This window comes from Camellia sinensis, chromosome 9, assembly GCF_055761805.1.
Source record: "Camellia sinensis isolate YWXY chromosome 9, ASM5576180v1, whole genome shotgun sequence".
Taxonomy (NCBI): domain Eukaryota; kingdom Viridiplantae; phylum Streptophyta; class Magnoliopsida; order Ericales; family Theaceae; genus Camellia; species Camellia sinensis.
In genome coordinates this window covers 44,681,429-44,691,151 of record NC_138969.1, presented here as the reverse complement: position 1 = coordinate 44,691,151, position 9,723 = coordinate 44,681,429, and the positions used below count along the sequence as shown (strand labels likewise).

Genomic DNA, 9,723 nt, shown 5'->3' with positions numbered 1-9,723 from the left:
GAGACTGGGTCGTTGGTAGCTCAGTCTTAGGCAGCTCAGTCTCTTCCTCATCTACCAACCACTGTGGTTGGGATGTCGAGGTGCGTGGCCTCTTACTAGGCCGGGATGAGGTAGCCCAGGTGGAAAGTAGGGCAACAACGGTCTCTACGGTCTAGCCGGTGGGAGGTTGCTCGATCTAGACCTCGGCGTTTGAGACAGATACTTGTTCAATGATCAGAACTCAGACTGCTCTCCTCTTGGCTATCTCTTGTTCTTCGATTAGTGGGATTAGGTTGATTTGGGGGAAGGTTGGGGTCTGGCTCTAAGGAGGACTTTAAAAGGAAGTCGGTTACTTTGGTCTTTCTTCTACCACTATATCGGTAGGTCAGCTGAATGTCAAGCAGTTCGGCCCAATCTCGATGTCGATAGCGGATTACGGCTCGTAGCACGGCTTGATTTGCATAGGCGTAATTTGTTTTAAGCTGGTTCAAATCTACAAAAAAGGACAAACTCACAAGGGTTAGCGCGGCAGGTGTTAAGGTAGCAAAGAAGATTAAAACCAGATTAACCTTATCAGTTGTTCCTTTGTTCCAGTTAATATTGTAGCCCGATATTTGGGCTTCCTGGTCTTCAAAATTTCTCGACACCTAGAGAAAATCATCATCGTTTAAGTCTTTTTCTGGTGTACCCTTGACAATTTTCTCTCAGCCCTTTCTTATTCTAGGGTGGTAGACCCAACTGCCATCATTTTGGCCAAACGAGTACTGATGAAATAGTTTTGCTAATCTAAGGTTGAGACCGAAGTGGCGATTTAGCTGGGCCATTCCGTTGATAATCCTATAAGTGTTGGTGGATAATTGGGTAGGGCATAGTCTGGTTTGCCTAAAGAACTCGCAAATGAGTGGTTGGACTGGGAACCACAGTCCCCTTTCAACGATGGACACCATAGAGAAATGAACAAAATCGGGCTTGTTTCATGGCGTGGTGTCTAGCTCGGCCAAGGAAAGGTGGGCGTCGTCTAAAATGTGGTAATCCCTTCAGAATTCGGCCATGGCACTAGGCAAGTTCACCAGAAATCGGTATTTGCCCATTATCTTAAATTTACTATGTTAAATAAAGTTTACACGGTAGCCTAGCACGGCGCTGATGTGGACTTTGGTTGGCTCGGTTGAGCAAAGGCGCCCAGGGGCAAAGTGCAAGCTGTGTTTGGCCAACCTAGTCAAGTCCGCAAAGTGTAAATAAAAAGGTTTTATGCCTAAGTGATAAACCAGGCTAAGTAATAGTCAATACTAATCGAGCCTAGCTTGGCAGTGGGGGGACAAGTGCCATGCTTAGTTCAGCTATGGAACAATTAGGATTTTTTGGCTTGGTTCCAAAACCAGCTCAAGGTTTTAGACTGGTCTTAAACCGAGGTCATTTTAGTTCGGTTTAGGAGAAGGGGCAGAGTTTAGGAGAACGGTATGATTATAGCCCGGTTATTGGGCAAGGGATTTCTAGTCCGGTCAAAAGCAAGCCTAAGGTTGCAAACAGGTTCTTATTTCGGTCGCAATACGATTTTGGATAAAAAACACTATTCTAGACTGGTTGAAGTTCCAATTAATGTGTTTCCAGGTTTAAGCGTGGAGTTTTGAGGTTTTTGATATTGGTTCAGTCTTTAGTGTATATAACACACATATATGGTGTTAAAATGCTATTCTTTAGAAATAAATAGAAGTATGTTGGTGGAGAAGAGAAAAAGGCATGAGGAACTTACGGATTTAGGATGTGAAATCAGAATCCAATCGACAAAAGGAGCATCTGCAACTAAGATGAGCGAGACAGGCGATTTAGATGTCTGGATTGGGACTTGAGCGTAGGAGGTGAGGACATAGAGCTCCGAGTGCGAGGGTTTGCAAGAGAGAAGATGAACAGTGAAGGTGACTGTTCAAAAAAATACGAGTTTTATGTGACATGGAAGCGAAATGACGGGACTTTTTGAAATATTTGGCAGCGTGTGACGGCTGTCACAGTGGGTGAGGACAATTAACGCGTGCTACGTGTCCCAGTAAGGACACGATGTCAGAAGCGTGAAAAGATGGGTTGTACGACTGGCGTAATTTTTGGAAACCAAGCGAAATTTGAGCTTGGTTAGGTTGAGTGGTTTGGGGTTTGGTTGGCATGGACTTTGACAGCTCAGTTGAGACTGGATAATCCCAAACATGCTGGCAAATGAAATTAAAGGGCAATTGAGAGGGTAATTTATGTGAATTAATTGGGCCGAGTTAAATCTATTTTTCTTTTAGGCATTAGGCCGAGCTATGGGCCAAGTTGTGAGTGTAAATAGCCCAATTATGGGCCATCTAGGTACCGAGCTATGAGAGATGTCGCTAGGGCCCTGACCCAGCTATTTAAAGCTAAGCCTTGTAACGGACCGAGATATTAGTAGGAAAAATGGCCATGCTAAGTATAGCTCAGTAAGGCGCCGTCCTACAGTAAGGCCTATCTCGATACTGCCAGAACAATACGGAACCGTGTTAGCTTAGTTGATTCGTACCAGCCGATGTAAGAATGTTGGAACTATTTCACTTGGTTGGCAGTGAGTATAGTGTTATTAAGATAGGCATTATCCTTAGGAATGTGATTCCTAGGAAGACTCTGCTAGGGAGGGTGAGAGTCTTACTAGGATTGTGCCAAGCAGATTCTATAAAAGCTCATGACAAAACCTATGGATAGTTATTGTAATTCTTATTCTTAAATATACAGAACTTTTGTGTCTATTGTCTATTTGCTGACTTAGGTATCGGAGAGGTTCCCAGCACACACCCGCCGGTTAGCTCACGTTTGTGTTTTTAGGTAGCAAAGCGACGATGTTTGGAGGAGTGTAAACTTGATTAACAGAATTATATGAGAAGATTATTCTATACTCGTACAGAACAAATGGTGTATTAGTCCCAAAAATATTATAAGAAAAAAAAAAGGATCGCTTAGGATACAAGTCTAAATATATGAGATTAGGTGGAACACAAGAAAACTTTATGAACTTATTGGGCTATAAGTCCTCCAAATGGAATTTATAAATAAATCTCTATTCTTAATAAATGCCTTATGACACGAATAAATATTCAATATTCTTGGAGCGTCATGTATTTATACTCTTTTACTAATCATCAGACACCATACCCCTTCATATTCATCAATCACCTGACAAAATCATAATACCCCACATTCTCTATCAATCATAATACTATGGAGTAGGGGTGTTCGCGGTTCGATTGCTGCCGGGAAACTTTTAATTCGTCATCCGTCCGCTGGATATCCGCATCCATCCGCCAAATTGACGGATGCGGATTGAGCGGATTGGCGGATGGATACAAATCGGTTTGGCGGTTTAAACTTTTTTAAATTTTAAACATAATACAACAATTTGTCAACATTTTTTTTGGATAACAATCTAACTCAACGTAACTAAAAGATTATCAAATAAATTGTTAAATACCAATAATAAATACATATAAGAAAACTATATATTATCAAAACTATTTCATTATTTTTTTTATTCAAAAACTATTTAATTTGATTTTTAAAAAAATGACAAAATTAAGCCTTATATTTTCCACAAAAAAAATAACAAATATCAACCTTTGCCATTTGATAAAAGGATTTCCAAATTGAAAACACAACAGAATATCTAAACTCTTTTTCAATTGAAAATATAAATAGAATATCTAAATAAATTGAAAATACAAAGTCTTACAACTTACTAGGGGTGCTCGCAGTTTGGTGGTTCGCTTACAGCCAAAGGAACCTCTAATCCATCATCTGTCCAATACTAAACGGATAGAAAAAAATTAATTTGCAATTATTCGTTTGTCATCACCAATCCGTGCAAAATGTAACAGATCGGTTCGGTTTGGACAAATTAAAATATCCGTTATTCACTCCTACTATAGAGTATAAGGTGGTCATATCCTAGGAGTTTTTAATAATCACTCATTAACCAGACCTAAAAATAAATATTTTAAATAATTTATAAAAATTAGGTCAACACAAAAAGCGGTTAAAGATAAGAATGATAAACAATATTATAAAATCGAGAGTTAATTTTTGTTTTTTTTTTGTTTTTCTTTTTATTAGGTTAGATGGAAAGTTTCATTTAAAAAGTATTGTTAACTAGTTTTAGGCTTGGTTTGGGAAGTAGGTTGGCTTTTTAGTTTTTTGGTTTTTTTGGCTATTTTAGCCTGGGCTAAAAAGCTTAGTTTGGGAAGGACTTTTTGGCTTTTTGACTTTTTTGACTTTTTTTTTTAGAGAAGAATGTAATGATTATAGGTTGGATGTGATGTTTTGTTTGTTATGGCTAAAATAGCCTATTTTATTTTTTGTGACTAAAATAACCAAAAAAACCTGAAAATTATCTTGCCAAACAGAGGCTAATGGCATATATTGTCACTGCAATGTTATTGATTAAATTTTATCGGTGAAATTCATTAAATAGCATTTATTACACACCTTAACAATAGTCATTGTTATAAAATGAAATGCCCAAATTAAGACACACTATTCCACGTGAAAACCTTTTTTTTTAATTTCACTTTATTTATTTATTTTTAAACAGTCTCCTATCTCTCTCTCTCTCAATAAACAAGTATAACACCCTGTTTAGATTGGGGAGAAAAGGAAAAAAAATTAGTTGAATGATTTCACATCACTTATCTGAATGGTTAATGAGATGAATAATGGTGAAAAAAGAAAAAAAATTATCCCAAACTCAAAATTTTGATTCTCACCAAAATTATTCTTTATAAAAAAAATTATAATATATAAACTAACATTTTAAATACAAAGTAAAAAAGACGTATGTATCATCTTTTAATTATTTCCCATTTAAATAAAAATATGAGATATCATAATAATTTATTTTATTTTATTTGTTATACTGTAGGATGTTATGAGATTTGAAAGTTAAATTATAACAAAAAAAACTCTATCGATTTGAATTTTAAACTTCTGACTTTTTTACTGTTCTAAAAGATAATTACATGAATCACTTTGTTAACAGCTCCGTCCTTTCTTTTTTATTTTCTTTATTTTCCCATCTCACGATTTAAAGAATTCAAACAGATTATAAATATTCAGAAGCTAAATATAAAATGGGACATAAAAATTGGGATCCACATGTGGACCCATTCATAATGTGACATCTGTATTTGGTGTCTGTATTTTTAACATTAGAACGCAACAAATACCGCAGAATATAATGCTCCAAACCGCTATAAATTCAATTCTTGTGAACGCCCACTTCACCACCTCTCTCACCCTTTCTCTCTCTAGAAATATGGGTTTTGTGCCAGTCAAAGCTCTTGTCCTCATACAGCTCTCATCAGTGCTTCTACTGAGCGCTGTGTATGGTGATGTGGTTGATTTGGTGAGCCGGGCACAGCCACCACACCACCATGCTCCAACCTACCCACCAACTGAATCACCCAAATACCACAAGACCCACCCACCCAGTCCCAGTCCTCACCCTCACCACCACCACAACACCCACCTTCCTCCACCGGTTCACCCTCCGAGTCACCCATACCCTCACCCACCCACTTATCTCCCAAAGAGGTGTCTTGTTGCTGTTCAAGGGGTTGTTTTTTGCAAGCCCTGCAAGTACACTGGGGTTGATACCCTTTTGGAAGCTACCCCACTTCTTGGTTAGTTCATCACTTCCTCTCTTTGTATTTTCGATCTGTTTGTTTAAGTAGAAAACATTATATATGCATTTATTTGACATTTTGTCGTGTTTGAAATATTGCAAAATAAGAGTTAGCTCGTTACTTTTTATTTACGATCTGTTGTTTGAGCAGAAAACATTATAGTATATATATTTGACATTTTGTAGTGTTTGATCTAATAAAAAATAGAAGTAAATGGAAAATATTTTTGGTGATAAAGGAAAAATAAATTTATTTGAATATAATTTTTTTTTTATTTATAAAAGGCAAAAAAATGTTTCTGACTACAGTTTTATCGATGCCCATATAGTCACTTGTGAATGCATGAATGTAGTCTTGTAAGTTGAGTTAATCTAGATTCTCTAGAGTGATTTTTTTTTTTTTAATTGAGGTTTGATTTTACAAAAAATGAGGGTACAATAATATTTAGAAAAGAAAATTTCAAAAATGTTTCTGAAAAAATGGAAATTAGTTTTGATAAAAATAAATATTAAAATATAATTTTATGGTTTTAACAATTATTTCTGACTTCCATAAAGATAAAATTATATAAAAATGATAATTCTTTCTTTTTTTTTTTATGAAATTAATTTCTATTTTTTAAAAAAAAATTTCTGAAACAAATTTTTAAAAACCAAATCAAACATAGCCAGATTTCTCCTGTTAACATTTGATAGCATGTTCTTTTTGTGTTAATACATTTTTAGCTGTGTGAAGTTGTGAGAATTTCAGTTCAGTTAAAAAAAAAAAAAAAAGTTGTGAGAATTTCAAAATACGTAAAATTCAAAATAAATAAATGTTATCTATCATCGAATTATTTTAATTTTATGTACATAGAGGTATGATTTATTGTATTTAATATATAGAGTGAAACTGGTTGGTTTGGGATGTCCTAAAAAAGTGTACTTTTTGACTTATTGGTGGGTTTGGGTTGAATTTGGGTTGGGTTTGATGTGATGTGTTAGAGAGGTGATGTGATTTAAATAAGATGATGTGACTTAAATAAGATAATGACTTTTTTACTTTTTTAATACATGCAAGCTAGCCCTTACTATGTTATACAAGAATCCGGTAAAAAGTGAAAAGTGGTGATGAAGAGTTTTGATAAACTATTTCGGTAATACATGTGCCTTGGGATAGAGAATCTCTAGTCACATCTCATTAACCATTGAATCATTTAATGGTTTAATGTTCCTCTATCTTAATGTATTTTTACGAAATTGAGTATAAATTTTGGTACATAAATTCAGTATGTCAAGATAGAAGAAACTGTTATATATTTTATATAAGGTATATGTCATGTGTCATTATGTGTCATTATTTGACGTGTACGAGACCTAAGTATTTAGCAACATTCAATTATGATCTTACTTTTTACGACATGCAACCAATAAATTGCATTTATTCGGTCATGTGGTGAACACTCAAGATAGGCACACACATGCACATAATTTTGAATTGAGTAACGGTATAAAAGTGGAAAAGTTATACATAGTTTTTTTTTTTAATGTTAAATTATATTCATTCATTTAAAATTAAAAGATTTATAAAAGTGATATATTATTTTGAAACTATCATGGACCCATCATTCGTATTGAGTTTTTCTTTTTGGGTACAAAAAACTTGTTTACAAGTTATTTTGGGAAAATTATATAAAAAAAAAATCCCAACTTTGACTTTGGTAACAAAATAAATTTTTAATTTTTTCAATTTAAACTATATTTTTTTTGATTTATTTTCAATTTAAATCATTTATCTATTGTTGTTAGGTAAAATCGATAAAAAAATACTTATTTTAGTTATTAAATTCAACGAAAAAAATATATTTTAGACATTTTATATATACATCTACATTGAGTGTAATGGCTAAAAAATTGAGATTTATTTTTTTATAAGAGTTAAGCCTTGAGTTTTTTTTTTTTTTTTTTTTTTTGATAATTTTCCCAATTATTTTCCTTTTGAACTAGTTTTTGCCTTAGTTTGGCAGAGCATTCACTAATGTTTTGGGCATAAATGAACCATTGTAGGTGCCATTGTGAAACTAGAATGCAACAACACAAAGTACCCAATAACCCAGGAAGGGAAGACGGACAAGAATGGTTACTTCTTCATAGAGGGACCAAAGAAGATCACCAACTATGGTGCTCACAAGTGCAAGGTCTTCTTAGTCTCTTCTCCACAGGCTCAATGCAGCAACCCATCTAACCTCCATGATGGTAAAGTTGGTGCCACCTTGAAGAGGTCTGAGAAGAAGCCATCTAACCCTTCACTTCCCTATGAGCTCTTCAGTGTTGGGCCTTTTGCCTTTGAACCTGCCACCAAATGCCATTGATCTCTTTAAGATTAGACTCTGCAAAAACATTACATTCAGTCTTTGTTTGTGCTTGTAATGAGTGAGTGAGTGTGTTTCACGAAAACTTATTATTAGTATGGTTTTATGGTTCATAATTATGATGGGTACTCTCTTATTGTGGTTAGCTAGCTTGGACTTTGTTAGTTTGTAGCTTTGGTGACAATAAGTAGTGTAGTGTATGGTATTGATGGATTAAAAAATAAATAATGAGGCATATGATGTTTAGGAGCTTTTTTTAATTCCAAAGACTCACAAAATAACTGAAGAAGTTTAAATTGACGTGAATTTAAGAAACTTGTTTTAATTTGTATTTGAGAAATAAATTTAAAAAAAAAATAGAATTTGGTAAATGAGTTTAGATTTTCTCTAGTTAGCTTGCCAATTTAACTGGTTGGTGGGTGTGTTTCCTATGCAATTACTCAAGGTTCGATTCTTGGAATCAAGCCGCCATAAAGTAATTTTTGATCAAATCGGAGAAGGGATTAGTTGAAGCCATGAGAAAGTAATTTCTCTAGTCTTGTCATGGATAGCTGGTCTTTGACCAGATCGAAGGAGGGATTAATTGAAGTGTGTTGTTAATGTAAATTGTTTATTTTATAAGGTGTGTTGAACACATTTTTTATATAAAAAATTAGATTAGTTAGACAATTGGTACACATATAGTTTATATTATATTTATTTTTTAAAAAATAATTTTTTTTGCATAAGAAAATTTCTATTCTTATAGAAAATTTATACATAAAACACCAAAACAATAAAGCAGTAATGGCTCTTTTGTAAATAATAACTTGCTTAATAGATTTTTTTTTACTATAAAGTAAAAGATTTATATTAAATCACATCATTTTATATATATATAAAAAATTTGTATGAATTTTTTCATTTATATATCTTTTTTTCTTAAATTATATATTTTTAATAAATATAATTTGATTATGTAAATATAACTTAATTTTTTTTTCACTAAAAATTTAAAAGATAAGTTGTTCGAATCATCAGTTTTGTGATACAATACAATTACCAAAGTTCAATACACCAATCTAAAAATTAAAAAAATTCAACAATACAGTTGGCAAAGGTAATTAGAGACAATAGCCTTGCTAAATAACTGTATTTTTTATTGGGAAATTGTATTTAAAAGAAAAAAAACAAAAAACTTATACCAAACGCAAAAAATCATTACAGTCCATAAAAATACACTTTATTTTTTTTAACAGTGCCATTAATTTGAAATTTTTTCCGTCTTATCCATTGGGTACTTTAGCATAGCATAGTGTGAAAGTGAATCAACAATAATCGATAGAAGTGTAGCAACTGTGGCAGACATTATTGCTTTTTTCTTTTTGGGGAGAAATCTGTTGTCTTTGCCCTTCACAACTCTCAATGTACTCAAAAGGAAAAAAATATAAGGAAAATGGAAAGAAAAGAACAACTCTGCAATTAGCTATTTTAATTTTGAAGACAAAACATAGGATTCCTGTGGAAGATCAGAGCTTACTGCTGATGGGTCTGTATCCTTGAATTTGGATCCTCGGCCGCCCTTTTGGGCGGCCCTTCCCAGCAGCCCCCCCAAAACGACGTCGTTTTGGGGGTTATCCAGGAAAAAAAAAAAAAAAAAAAAAAAATTCAAAAAACCCCCAAAACGACGTCGTTTTGGGGGGCTGTTGCCTCGGCCGCCGGAAAGGGCGGCCG

The 9,723-nt window shown here is 33.9% G+C and overlaps 1 protein-coding gene across 1 annotated transcript; it reads left to right on the top strand.

Annotated features, from left to right (window-relative positions):
* The first annotated feature begins 5,107 nt into the window (after positions 1-5,107).
* On the top strand, positions 5,108-8,155 carry LOC114295654 (non-classical arabinogalactan protein 30). Its single transcript, XM_028239960.2, has 2 exons — positions 5,108-5,657; positions 7,706-8,155. Exons 1-2 carry the CDS (start codon positions 5,213-5,215, stop codon positions 8,008-8,010), a joined length of 750 nt encoding a protein of 249 aa, XP_028095761.2. The 5' UTR covers positions 5,108-5,212; the 3' UTR covers positions 8,011-8,155.
* The last annotated feature ends 1,568 nt before the right edge of the window (positions 8,156-9,723 follow it).